Here is a 14665-nt window from a genome sequence, read left to right on the forward strand (position 1 = left end):
TCAAGATAACATGCAAAATGCTGTGAATATTACTGGTTGAAATTATTAGTTCAATTACTAGAACTAACATTCTACATTTTCGCCGAAGCAATTGCTTCTATAATTACACTTTGTTCATCGCTTATGCTGTAACAAGGGCCCTTGATTTCACCCATGAAACTAAATCTTGTCGATTCGCCACAAAAAAACCAGCTTTCTCTTCACTTTCCCTGAATGGCACGGCAAGTCTGTTCACGTGCGACGCAAAGGCACTAGCCAATCCTTGAGAGAATTTATGGGTTCCTGTACCAGTGTTGGCTGAAAATAACTCCGGCAGTTCCTCTTGCCGCTCCACAATTTTAATCAGAGTTCCCATCCATTCTTCAAATGCTGTGTGAGCTGCACCCACGGACAGTGACCGGACATTCAGCCGCCACTCATCTTCGGTCTTGGTATGTAAACCTGGATATAACCCATACACAGTCCCTATATAGAGAAGCTCATGAGCTCTCTCTTGGAGATTTCTGTTTCTGCATATGTCAATCAAGCAATTGCAGAAGGGTCTCCGGACCTCAACTGCAGCGTCGCTAAGTATGCCCCTGAACTCCTCTTTAACTGTCTCGAAGCTAGTTTCCTCTTCTTCCAGCAATTTGATGAAGCCAACCAATTTAGGGTTTGCTTGGTGTAAACAAGCAAGGACCTTATTCAAATCCTCATCCATTTTGCAGTAGGACACAACAGACAACAAGCACCCACACAGCCTATCGTCTGGCTTAATACCTCTTTCAATTGACACCTCGAAAACCTTGACCAAATCATCAATTCTCATGGCCCTCCCCAAGCATTGAATCAAGCAAGTGCACCCCATGACATTGAGCTCAACACCCAACTCAGACATTTTCTCAAACAACCCCATTGCCTTCTCCACATTCCCTCCACTCCCATAGATGTTCAGCATTGCAGTGTAGCTCCAAGTATCAGGCCTACAATGCTCCGATACCTTCATATCATCAAACAGAGTCTCAGCCTCCTCCTCCAACCCTAGATCAGCACACATGCTCAACAATGTGTTATACAAAATGAAATCCATAGGCCACCCATTCGACCTCATCCGCTGCCAAAGCTCCAATGCATCGCGAGCCCACCTCGCCCTCCCATAAATCTTGACAAGCGCGGTCAGGGTTTTCTCATTCGGATCAATCCCGGAATCCACCATCTCCTCGAACAAACTCCTGGCCAACCCAGGCTTCCCAGCCTTCCCCATTGCCTCCAACAATGTGTTGTACACAACCAAATTGGGCTGCACCCCAAGTGACCTCATTTCCTCCAACACATACCTAATGCCATCATAGTCCCCAGCCTCACCAAACATCTTCCCCAAGACAGCAAAGGCAACGGGGTCAGGTCTCCACCCACTAGCCCTCCCTCTCTCATACAAGCTCATCACCTCCTCCACCTTCCCCAATTTGGCATACACATCCAAAACAGCAGAGTATGTGACCTCATCAGGCATCAACCCTGTCCTGTACATCCTCTCAAACCACTCCACAGCCTTGTCAAAAAGGTTACACCTCTTGGCACAAGTTATGATAGTGGAGTATGTGATGTTGTCAAGCTCAACCCCATTACTGACCATCTCATTTGCAAGCTCTTCCATGACCTGAAACTGCCTACCAAACCTCAGAGACTTCATTGTCACATTGTAGAAGATGGTTTCAATAGGAAACAAGTTTTGGGTCTTGACCCAATTGAAGAAAAGGAGAGTCTTTTGCCATGGCCTCAAGCTATTGAGCACCAATAGGGCATTTTCTCTGGTGGGTGGGTGTGGGATTTCTTCAAGAATTGCCATGCAAGCAGCTTCGGAATTGGGGGAGTCATTGAGCTTCCTGGCGAAGAGCCTCAGGTCTCTGATTTGGGGATTGTATGAGTATGGAGAGCGCTTGTGGCGCTGGAGGCTTAGCACAGAGGGTTTGGGCTTGGTGGGGTTGACCCAAGTGGACTTTGGCTTTGCTTGGAGGTGGGTTTGGTCTTTTTTGGGTGAATCAGAGAGGATTGTGGTGGATAGAGGCTTGAGTTGGTCGGAGAGAGATGGGTTTTGTTGGTGGTGAGGCTCTGATAAATCTGGTGGTGGTTTTGGGGGAGATGGAGATTTGGAGGAGGTGCATGAAATGGTGAATCTCTTGGTGGGGAGTCTTAGTGGAGAGGTGAAGAAGATTGGTCTCTTTGTGTCTGCCGTGTGTGGGATGCTACAGTGGACATCTAGAGCTGTGGAGAGTGGAGTTGCAGCCATAGACAGAGACAGAGAGGAGAGAGAGAGAGAGTGTGGAGGTTTGGTTGGTTGATGAAATTCCTATCTTTGTTCTTGAAATGTTTTGATTTTTTTTTAAAGACCTTATCTCAATCCAATGTTGGTATGTGAAACCCTAGAAACATTTGAAAATGGAAGGGTAAAAGAGGGCTTTTGATTTTATGGAAGCACAACTTTGTTTGTATGACAACGTGGACAAACGTTGACAACTTCACCAAGAGGCAGATCATTTGGGCTTGTGGCTGTTGTGTTTTTAGTGGGCTTGGGCCTTGGAAATTGAAATGGTTTACACGATCATCGAACTTATTAATGAAAATAAAGCAACAATCTTTTTGTGGCCATGTATTTTGAATAGCTGCAATCAAATTCTTCTTTTCAACTTAGTAATTGTTCACTAAGTCACACAATCATTTTTAATTGGTGTTGATCTCATGTTCGGCGTGCTCTCGCTCCTGTTCCCATTATTTGAGATTTAATTTTACTGCTCTCATGCTCCCACTTTCAAATTCTCTCTCACTTCCACTCTCGCTTTATATGACTTAAAATTTTCATACACCTAGTACTAGAGAATTGCTCTTATTTTGTTTTCCTAATTTTCTTCATCTTTCTCCAGAGAAATGCATGAATGTTAGCAGATAATGAAGCAAAACACACAAGTGCATTTGTAACTTTGTTATGATTTGAATAGCATCGCATCTGTTTTCGAAAGAGGCCCAAACTGGATACAAAAAATTGGTGTTTTTAACAAAACACTAGCGGTGTACAGAGGAAAAAAAAAAAAAAAAAAAAAACTCCAAACGACCTTTTTTTAATTGCCTATTTTGTTTTAAATCTTGTAACAATTTTTTACCAAACATATTTTCAAAACATGTTTTTGCATTCAAAAATCTTGCAACAAATTTTATGTTACCAGACATGCTTTCAATCACTATTGAACACACTTCATAACAAAAATGTTATTCTGTTTCGGATGAAAACAGAAATAAAAAACGAACACGGTTTCCAAACCAGCCCAGAGTGTGTGTGTGTGTGAGAGAGAGAAAGACAGTACTGATTTAAGAATGCCTTGCCAACAAGAGAAGATGTGATCTAAACCGAAGCCCATATCTATCTCTGGACAGCCCAAAATACAAAGCAACATCGGGGTCCTTAGCTCAGTGGTAGAGCATTTGACTGCAGATCAAGAGGTCACCGGTTCGAACCCGGTAGGGCCCTTCTTTCGTTTTGTTTCCCCCCGCCCCCCCCAAAAATTATTCGCTTGGCAGCCTCAAATACTGTGATCAGTATATATGGGTGAGCCTCTTATTATCTGATATATAAATATACACACACATATATATATTTTACCATATACATCAGTATATGTGTTTGATTAATGCTTCAAATGAGGGACACTTCATTTTAACATGCCTTGTGGGAAAGGCAAAAAGGTTTTCCGAATTGGCTGCATTTTTTCATTTTTGATCTCTCTCGGTTAAATGCAATTTCATCACCAGGGTTGAACCTATAACAAAATCGAATCTCGTCATCATTGCTGCCTTTGAAGGTTTTATGTTTAAACGGTATCATAAATCTTTACTAAACGAGTTTATTTTAAAAAATTGCTTATCATTTCTTTAATAAACGCTGAATAAAATCATCAAACAAGATAATGGTATAAGTGCGCAACTTGTACTCAACTATAAACCTAACTAATTAGTTGATTAGATGGAGAAAAAAACAGAAAAGAAATTTAATTGATTAAAAGGCGAGGATAATAATAATAATAGTGCAGCATTTTCATTAGGAAGAATTCTGACAACAACTTGTGAAAAAAGAATTACGACAACTAATATAGTTTTCCCACAAGAATTTTGTATATATATATATCTAACTATAATAACATATATGTCTTCATCAATATCATCTTCACTTCATTTAACCAATCATGAAAATCCCAAAAGGGTAAAACGGGGGATTACACATATTTCATGAGTTTATCCGTTGTCCCTCCAAGTTTTTGGATCATATATATATATATATATATATACACACACCTAGGGGTGGAGTCAAGAATTTGGTTTAGGGGGTATGTTAATAGTGACAAAATATATATATTTTCAAACAGGCCGAAAATATAATAGTGTAATAACAGTGCATTAGAGATTATTGCACATAAATTATGCATGAGTGTAAGAAAAAAGAAATTTTTAAGAAGAAAAATGAATTTTTTAAGAAGAAAATAATATAAAAAGAAAACAATATGAGAGAAGTTTGAAGGGAAAAATATGTTTTAATTGTAGAAAGAGAACGCAAAAGTTTTTAAAGATTAAAAGAAATATGAAGAATAAGAAAGAAAATGAATAAATAATTAAAGACGCTTTTAGAAATAGATAATTTTATGGGGGATAATTTATAAATTTTATAGAAGTGTTTTATAAATATTTACAAATTATACGCATAAAATAAAATAAAATATTGTGAATTTAGGGGATCATTTTATTAATTTTAGGGGGACATTTTATCAATTTTTACAAATTTATGTATAAAAATTATAAAAAAAACTTTAGTGGGGCAGCATGGGCAGGAGGGCAACTGCCCCCCTTGGCTCATGCTGCCTCCGCCCCTGTACACGCCTACACTAGTTGCATCCAAAAAGTGACAGATAAGATACCATAGTTACCAAGAACTAAGGACTTTGGTGGATCAGCAAACTCGGATTAATTAATTTATTTTATTTCTTAATTAAAAGATTTATGGACTATATATCAGCAGAAAGTGTTGTAATGTCACTGTTGAATGTGATTTATTAAACAAACTAGTGTATGGTCATCCAAAATGTTACAGGACAAAGAGAAAAGATAAGTTTGTTTACCAACTCTTAATAGGTCGTGCTAGAATTAAAGGACAATTTCAAGAATAATCTTCTAGCTTTCAATATTACCATCAATTCTCAATATTATAGGAGTATTGGCATTTTCTGAGATTACAAAGTCAAATTAAACAAAAAAATACCATCCAAAATGATATACAAATAGAAATGAAGAGATGGCAGCAACATTTAAAATTTCAAAGATAATTGACCGTCGATTATATTATGTCATCAGCTAATTATTTCTTATTATATAAATAAAAATATTTTACTTTAATGAACTCAATCGCAATACATGTCAATATTTAATCAATATTTTATCAATTCGTGAACTCTGAGCAATACAATATTTCTCCTAAACAATGGCGGCCTTGCAGTTGTCATGCAGCCTTAAATTCCTTTCTTTTCATATAGGCCAAATTGCAGTAATATCAAGCATGTATCGACCAAAAGCATGTACACACACAAACATATCGCCAAAAAAAAAAAACATATTACTTAGTCCTAGCGGATAACCAATCTCTCTTTCTCTCTCTATATAAATATATACAGACACAAGCATGTATGATCTACCAAAAATAAATAAAAATGTGTAATAATATAATCACATAGCTTACAAAAGAGTTGTGCTATTTGGCCTGATAAATATAAAATCGATACTTCACCAAGTTCAACGTGACAGAGTAAAAGTAGATCATTTAAAATTAAGGGCTTGGATCCCCTCTTGTTGAGGAGGTCGTGTCTCAAAACTATAGCATTTTAAGGCACGTTAACTCACTCTTATTATAACTTTTGGAAAAAAAAAAAAAAAAAAAAACTTACCATTATTATATTTATTCTCTTTATTCTCTCTCTCTCTCCTTCCATATCTATATCACTCTATTTTCTCCACCTCTTATACCCCCACTCTCTAACCCTGGCCATCTCCACCTCTTCCACCTCCATCCTCTGACGATAGTTATCACCCCTACCATCTGAACCTCTCCACTAACCACTATATTTATAGACGTATATACCTTGGTAAGGCCGTGCATCAAAACTCATATGTATAAATCTAATTTGAATAAGAACCAATAGATCCACACAAATACACTCATGAATCACACATTGTTCTTCACTATTGAAAATCCTATAATTTTTTTTAATTTGTTTTCACCAAGTTGGTTTATTTTGAGGGGGTTGATTAATATTCTAAAAACAAAATAGGTTATTTTGAAGAATAGACAAATACCACCTTAATTAGTTTTAAGCAAAGATCAACTATGCCTCCATGCGTCAACTTTTTAAGGCACATGATAAGTCCATGATTTCCACGATAGGAGCCTCTAAAACCAAAATATAAGATTGCTTCCAAAACAGATACTCTCCAAAAATATAAATTAACAAAAATAACATTTTTTTTTTTTGAGCATATGTATCGGCCCCACAACACACACCATTCAACGCAGCTATACCCCTGGGGGCACAAAAATAACTCTCTTTACTTACCGAAAAGATAAAAACAACAAAAATAACTCTAAAGAAAGTAACAATTGAAAATTTAACAAAACAATAATTATGAAAGAAACCATAAACAAATCAATATAATAAAAATTTAGGTTCTTCAATCATCAATTTTTGTTGATATTTAAAACTTCAAATGAAAGTTTTGTTTTAGATTTGTAGAAATTAATTTCTTATAGAGTTCGTATAGAAGCATTCCAATACATCCCAGAGATATGCAAACACAGTTTGTGAAAACGAAAAAAAAATAAATATGGAAATAGTTTATTTTTCTATTATTCTAAATAGAGAAAAAAAGAGAGATGGAAATAATCATGTATGTATGAGATGGAATTCATAATCGTGCTTGAGTTGGAAGGATTTTAGGATAGTAAAAAAAAAAAAAATTGTGTTTGAATTGAAATTGTAGTATAACCACTTCAAATTTTTATGTGAGTCAATTTTTGTCGAAAGTTCTATAACAGATAATTATATCTTCTTCTTTACAAAAATTGTTATGAAATAAGTATCGAATAAGAGTTTATGAGAACAAGAGAAAAATAATGACAAAAAAAAAAAAAACAAATAACACACACACAAATGAGATAATAATTTATGTGGTTCGGTTATGCCTAACAGGGAAAAGACAGAACAATATTTTACTATGAAAATAAAGAGATACAATGCAAAGTGGATCACACCCAAAACCCAATTACACCCAAACTCTCTCACTCACTAACTGATATTACAAACACACAATTGAATTGATGATTTTGGATGCTTCAAACTATGGAGGGCAAAGGCTATTCATAGCCAAAATGGGACACCAAAATGAGGCTAGTTGGTGACCATTCAAAAGACTTGCTGGGCACACATTCTTAGAGGCCAAGAATCTTGATGACATCATTGGTGATGCAAGCCTCAGATTGAGCCATATGTTCAACAAATTTCCATATTGGCAAAAATTCAAATGAGCCACTGTATCTCTGCAAAACAAACTGTTTTCTCCACAAAAAAAATAAATTAATAATTTTAGTTAAGTTTGAGTCATCCTCAAACTTAACCCTTGGGCTTTCATTCTTCAACCCATGTATGCCTTGCGCAGTCACAAGCATACCTCCAGTATTTATGTCAAACTCTAAATACTTGCCAAAAGTAACCTCAGAAATTCCAAGTTTGACATCTCCTTCAGCAACCTCCCACAAACCACCGGTTGGTAGTGAAAAGTCATCTTCCACCCTTATGGAGAATAGGACGTCTTTGATTTTTCCTCGCATCTCTATTGTGACCAACTACTTGCCTCCCACGCATCTTAATGGCATTCGAATGGACTATCTCATTGCCACCGAGATTATTGCAAGTCAATATCACACCTGTCCTCATGGGTCTGTCTCCCTGTAAGGACTGCTGCAATTTCGGTTGCCATCTGAAAATGGATTTCATTCTCCCACCATGTTGTGTAGTCCCCTCATAACCCTTTTAAGAACTAGGATCATCACTCCTCTTTCTCACTCTTCTTTTTCCAAGACCTAAACGCAGATTTCTGCTAGCTGTAGAAGACCCTGTAGAAGCTTCACCCGTTATTGTATTCCTTTGGAGAAAATACAATTTTTTCACCTTGGTGCCCTGTAGTACCACAAGAGAATCCATCACGACCATCATTACTCCACTTTCTGTTACAACCTTGTTACCTTTGGAGTCTAGCACACCTACTGAAATAAGATTCATCTTCAGATCCAGTACATGTCACACATCTGACAATGTTCTCACCAACCCATTGTACGTCTTGATCTCGACTGTTCCAATTCCCAAAATTTTGAAAGCTTTCATGTCCTCCTTCAAAATCGAACCACCTTTCATCTCTTTATAGGAAAAGAAAGAATCCCTACTGGGACATATATGAACGGAACAACCAAAATCAAGAATCCACCTGTCATTAAATGACATACCAGAACACAAGGTTGTCATGAGAACATAATCGTCACTTTTTGAATCACTTGTTGTAGCAGTTGCCATAGAAGTTACTTCTTGAACCTTCTCTTTGCCATTCCTATTCTTTGCCTTTATTTTGGGACAATGCTTGATGATGTGCCCTATCTCGTGACAGTAGTAACATTCTACATTTTTATGAGATCTAGATTTGTCCCTACTAGCAGAACTCTTTGTCTCATTTTTGCCTCTTACAAATAGACCCTCGGCCTGTTCATCTTCAATATTCCTAGACACCTTTTTCCTCAACTCCTGAGAGTTCAATGAGGATTTAATATCCTCCATACTAATAGTGTCTTTTCCATATAACAATGTGGTAACAAAATGCTTATAGGAAGGAGGCAAAGAACACAATAAAATAAGGGCTTGATCCTCGTCATTAATTTTAATATCAGTATTTTTCAAATCCATAATAATAGAATTGAAATTATCAATATACTCCTTAAGAGGCATACTTTCTTCATATGAAGGGTGTAGAGTTTCTGTTTTAGGTAAAGTCTGTTGGTGAAAGACTTCGTCATATACAAACTCTCCAATTTTTGCCATAACTCTATCGCCGTGTCTTCATCAATAACTTCACGCAGTGCCTCATCAGCTAGATTCAAAATAATCGCACTGTGTGCCTTTTCGTCGACCTCATCCTTGTCTTCGTGGGACATAATTGTTGGCAACTTGTCCTTCCCGAATAACACCTTCTTTAGACCTTGCTGAGTCAGCAGGGCTTGTATCTTAATGCACCAAAGGCTGAAGCTAATCTTGCCATCAAATTTCTCAATCTTGTATCTGCTCGATTTATAGGCTTCTTCGATTAATAGGATAATGACACATGTCCTCTCCTGATAAGGATAAAATCATAACTGGACCGGACCGGTTATATTATGATAATTATCCTTAAAAATAATTATTTCAAATATATTTTATTAGGAATAATTATTCCAAATATATTTTATTAAGAATAATTATCTTTTCATTTAATCATCTGGGCTGGGCTAATTAAATAAGTTAAGTGGACTATGTTTGGGCTAATTAAATAACTTAATTAAACATTAGATCCATATTTGATGGATCAATTTGTCAAAACCAAAGCCTACTAAAATTGTAGTGTCTACAAATTACCCTCACTTCGAGTCCCAGGTTTGACAGGACTTGTCTCCTTTTTCAAGTAGGACTTGAAGTATCCAACTTGGTCTTTGAATTGTAAAAGGCTTTCCTATCCAACTTTATATTATAATTTTTCTTTCCCATTTGAACTGAATTATACAAATCCTAATACAAATAAGAGGTATTTTATTGAAATCCCTTTCTAATTTGAATTAAATTATACAAATCGTAATACAAATAGGAGGTATTTTGATGCCTATATATACCACCAATGTTATAGGGTTTGACATTAATTCCAATAGCCTCTGAAGACTGTGTTGGATTGCGGCCTCTACTCGAACAAATACCGCAAATAATTAGTATGACTTTTTTATTTTTATTTTTTTATTGCTCCCTTTTTTTTATTTTTATTTTTATTTTTTTCCTTTAGATCCATTGGTCCATTAGAATGCATTTTTACTTGTCCCTCTGGGACCTATTGTTCCTTTGGAACACATCTTTGCTAATCCGTCAGAACCCATTGTTCCGTTGGAATACATCTAGTCCGTCAGGACTCATTGTTCATTTGGAATGCATCTAGTTCGTCAGGACCCATTGTTCCGTTAGAACACATCTTTACTAGTCTGTCAGGACCCATTGTTCCGTTGGAACGCATCTTTACTAGCCCCTTTGGGACCCATTGTTCCTTAACACATCTTTACTAGTCCGCCAGGACCCATTGTTCCGTTGGAACGCATCTAGTCCGTCAGAATGTATTGTTCCTTTGGAACGCATCTAGTTTGTCAGGACCCATTGTTCCATTAAAACACATCTTTACTAGTCCGTCAGGACCCATTGTTCCGTTTGAACGCATCTAGTCCGTCAGGACCTATTGTTCCTTTGGAACACATTTAGTCCGTTAGGACCCATTGTTCCGTTGGAACGTATCTAGTCCTTCAGGACCCATTTTTCATTTGGAACGCATTTAGTCCGTCAGGACTCATTGTTCCGTTGGAACACATCTAGTCCATCAAGGCCCATTGTTCCTTTAGAACACATCTTTACTAGCCCGTCAGGATCCATTGTTCCGTTGGAACGCATTTTCCATGTAGATTTTGGAGCGAGAGAACGACACCATAGAGAAAGGAACTACTCTGGATGTCAGAACTTCTCTTGTTGGCCGCTTTGCACTAAAGCCGCTTCATTCTGATCCTCCGTACTATCATTTGATAGAGTGGTCCCGTATATTTTCCTGTGAGCTCTTCAACCTTGGTTGTAATCAGAATAAGGAGATAAACTCGATTTAAGATGTTTTGATTTTACACTCAGCACTTTATGAGCATTTTTTTACTAACAAATATGTTATCATTGTTTATTTGTTTAGCCGTTCATAGTTTATACTCTTGTGGGCCAGGAGTTGTACACACACACACACACACACACACACATATATATATATATATTTTTGAATGACTGAACTTGGAACAAACCTCTAATCTACCTACGTACCCGTAATAGGGATCAAGTCAAATACGTAGTTCGAGAGGTGATGAGCACTGAAAAGTGCGTATTTAAACCCCTTAAGCTTAGGCATTCTAGTACCTTTATCTATCTTACTTTACCATTTTAGATTGATTTCGTATTATTTCCATTTTCAGGCACTTATCTCGAAAATAAGCTAACTCAGCCAAATAAGAGCTTAATTGAAGCAATTCTGGGATTGAACAAAGAAAGGAGCAAAGTGGAGGAAGAAAGAAGCAAAATGAAGCAAAGCAGTAAGTTCGATCGATCCAAGTCCAAGGTTCGATTGATTGAACATTGATCAATCTCAGCACTTCAAGATAGATCTAAGCCTTGACCCAAAGCACTTAAGTCCAAAAGTTCGATCAATCCAACATCATTCTTCGATCGATCGAACACATTTGTCCTTATCCAAATGATTGATCCTATCCACAGCTGTACCACCCACCAACCACTTTTGTCCTTTTCTCATAAATATCTCCCATAAATATATCGGATTTGTCTTTTTCCAAAAAGCTTAGCTAGTTGGATCGATCCAGCCTAAGTTCGATCGATCTCACTTACTTTCGATCGATCTTACTTCCTTTCGATCGATCGAACTTCCTCTAGTGCGAAAAAGTTAAAATTCCATCCATTGAAAGTTGTCCTTTATCCAATCATTAGGGAATATTGTGTGCACGATCCCAGCTTATTTTGGGTGCCATTTTGACCTACCTATATAAGGATAAGGATTGCTTTTTCAAAAGGGAGCCAACATTACTTTTCATATCATTTCTAGGAGAGGAAGTTTAGAGGAGGAGGAGGCTAGAGATACCATTGGAGATCTTCATCAACAAGGAGCAAACCTCTTCCATGGAGTTAGCCCTTGAGGGTTGGAGCATCCTCACCATGAGTGGCTAGACATCCTCTTAGGGCTAGAGTTAGCCCCAAACATGCTTTTTATATCTTAATCTTATGTATTATTGAGGGATTAGTGTTGTAATTGATGTTTTGATACTTTGATATATATAGATCTTGTTTATTTAATGATTTATGTGGTTTAATGCTTTCAATTGGTCAATTCATTCTATCCATATGTCTATGTATGCTAGAACAGATGTTCATGTGTTTATCTTTAGATTTTGTGTTATTGATGCATGTCTATGTGTATTGATGCTATAGATTTAGAGATTGTCAAAACATTATGCTTAAAATAATGCTTTTGTGATTCTCTTGATAGTTCATGCTTACCTCTTGATGGATTGTGCCTCTCCTCTAGTTTATTTTCATGCTAGTAGTGTAGATATAGTGTAGTTGTAGTGTAGTGTTAAATAGGAGGACAATCTATGCTTATTGTTTGATGATCCAAGCTTATGAATGCAATTAGCATATGTCTCTATCCTTGTGTTGCATTTGGATTGTGAGCTTAATGAAAGGATTAATAACTTGTTTTGATTTATTGTGCCTTTCACATGTTATTTAGACAATATATGCTTCATAGCTTAGATATATTGTGCCTTTCACATGATGTTTAGACAATACATGCTTAACTAGTCATCCTTGCTTATTGAATCAACCAAATACATACACACCACTATTGCAACCCACTATTTGCCCTCATTAATCACTTGTCAATGATATAGAAATGTATTGCTTGGTGGTGATCTCTAAACCCCAAGACTCTTCTCTTTCTTACTTACTCTTAATTGTACTCTTTTGCTATTACTTAGTTTAATTTAGTTGCTCTTTAATCAACCAACCAACCAATTGTTTGATCACTCGACCTACTAGCCCTAATAACGATTCCACAATCAACTCCGACATTGCTTAATCCCCATAATCCCTTGGGACGATCCCTACTCGTCCTAGCTATATTTTTAGTAAAGGTACAAGTGGCTTTATAAATGTAAAACTTGGCCCTCGCCTTAATGCACACTCTCAAACGGATGGTAGGACGACGGTAAACACCACCAAGAGGAAACAACTACATTTTTTTTTTTTGCGATCACAGTTTTAACTTATATAGGCCAGGAGCATAGTGTAGTTTAAGCTCATATAATCAGGAGCATAGCCTTCATGGGTAGTAGCGCTTCAAGAATTTGCCATTAATGGGCCCCAGTCTTACTCCATCTTCATCAATAATGGGAAATGCGTCGTTAATATAGACTTCACGAACAACATGTGGCCCATCCCATTTAGATACAAATTGATTTCCCTTGCGATGTTTCATGATAATTGGTCTACGAACCGCTAATACTAAGTCTTGAACTCGGAATGACCGAGGTTGAACCTTTTTATTAAATGCTTTAGAAAGTCGAGCTTGATAACACTCTAATTGTTGTTGAGCTTCTAATCTCTTCCCATCCAATGCTTCTAGTTCTTGAAGACATAAGATGACATTTTCTTCACTTGTAAGACCTTCTTGTGTGACAATCCTTAACGAAGGGATCTGCTGTTCCAATGGAAGAACTGCTTCAACGCCATAGACAAGATAATACGAAGTTGCTTGAGTAGGTGTACGATGTGTAGTGCGGTATGCCCATAATGCTTCTTCCATTTATTCATGCCAATTTTTCTTTGTCTGGTTGACTACTTTCTTCAATAGCTCACAAAGAGTTTTATTGAATGCTTCCGTGAGACCATTTGCAGGGGCATTGTACATGAATGATTTACGTTGTTTGAAGCCAAACTTCTCACAAAGGTCAGTCACCCAACTATTTTTGAAATTCGTCCCATTATCAGTGATGATGTATCAAGGGACACCATACTGATAAATAAGGTTAGACTTGATGAAATCAACAACTGTTTCCTTTTTCACTTATTTATTGGGTGCAGCTGGTTCTGGTGGTTGGTGTATAAAGTTAGCATAGAATTGACAAGCTTGACATCTCTTCGCATACTCTAAGTAGTCTTTGACCATGGTGGGCCAATAATAACCCATTCTTTTGACATGAAAGTGAAGTTTTAGACTAGATTGATGGGCTCCACAAATCCCAGAATGTGCCTCATTCATTGCGTGGGTTGCTTCATCATTTCTAAGGTAGTGAAGGAAAAGACCCTTATATGAACGCCTATACAACGTATCCTTGTAATAGATGAAACGAGGTGCTCGCCTTTGTATTTCAGTCTTGTGGCATAGGTCTTCGGAAAGCTTTCCATATTCCAGATAATCAATGATAGGGAGTGTAATACCCTTAATTTAAAAAGGATAGGTTTGGAATTTATTTTATTGTTTAAATTATATTTTTATTTATTTAATTATGAATTGGTTTGTTTTAATTGAAAATTTATTTAAATTTCATTATGAGTTTATTGGGTTTTATGTTTATACCTTGTTTTAGTTTAATTGTATTCATGATTGTGTTTTGATTGCATTTAGTTATTTTTTAATTAGGATTAAATGCTTTACTTGATTTAATTTAACTGTTTAATTGATTTAATCTAATTTAATAAAATGGTTTGATTAATTTAATTTA

General features: G+C 36.6%; 1 protein-coding gene and 1 non-coding gene across 2 annotated transcripts; one reads left to right on the forward strand and one right to left on the reverse strand.

Annotated features, from left to right (window-relative positions):
* Positions 1-6: 6 nt before the first annotated feature.
* Positions 7-2395, reverse strand: LOC132303497 (pentatricopeptide repeat-containing protein At5g46580, chloroplastic). Its single transcript, XM_059800774.1, has one exon. The coding sequence runs from the start codon at positions 2267-2269 to the stop codon at positions 122-124; it is 2148 nt and encodes a 715-aa protein (XP_059656757.1). The 5' UTR covers positions 2270-2395; the 3' UTR covers positions 7-121.
* Positions 2396-3430: 1035 nt separating this feature from the next.
* On the forward strand, positions 3431-3502 carry TRNAC-GCA (transfer RNA cysteine (anticodon GCA)). Its single transcript has one exon. It is a non-coding gene; the product is annotated as a tRNA-Cys (tRNA).
* Positions 3503-14665: the final 11163 nt, after the last annotated feature.

This window comes from Cornus florida, unplaced genomic scaffold (assembly GCF_030987335.1).
Source record: "Cornus florida cultivar Cherokee Brave unplaced genomic scaffold, ASM3098733v1 CherokeeBrave_3.0.0_Hap2_Chr04, whole genome shotgun sequence".
Classification (NCBI taxonomy): domain Eukaryota; kingdom Viridiplantae; phylum Streptophyta; class Magnoliopsida; order Cornales; family Cornaceae; genus Cornus; species Cornus florida.

Bases quoted from the DNA above. Each gene is read 5' to 3' on its own strand.
- LOC132303497 (XM_059800774.1), bottom strand. From the start codon at position 2,269: ATGGCTGCAACTCCACTCTCCACAGCTCTAGATGTCCACTGTAGCATC.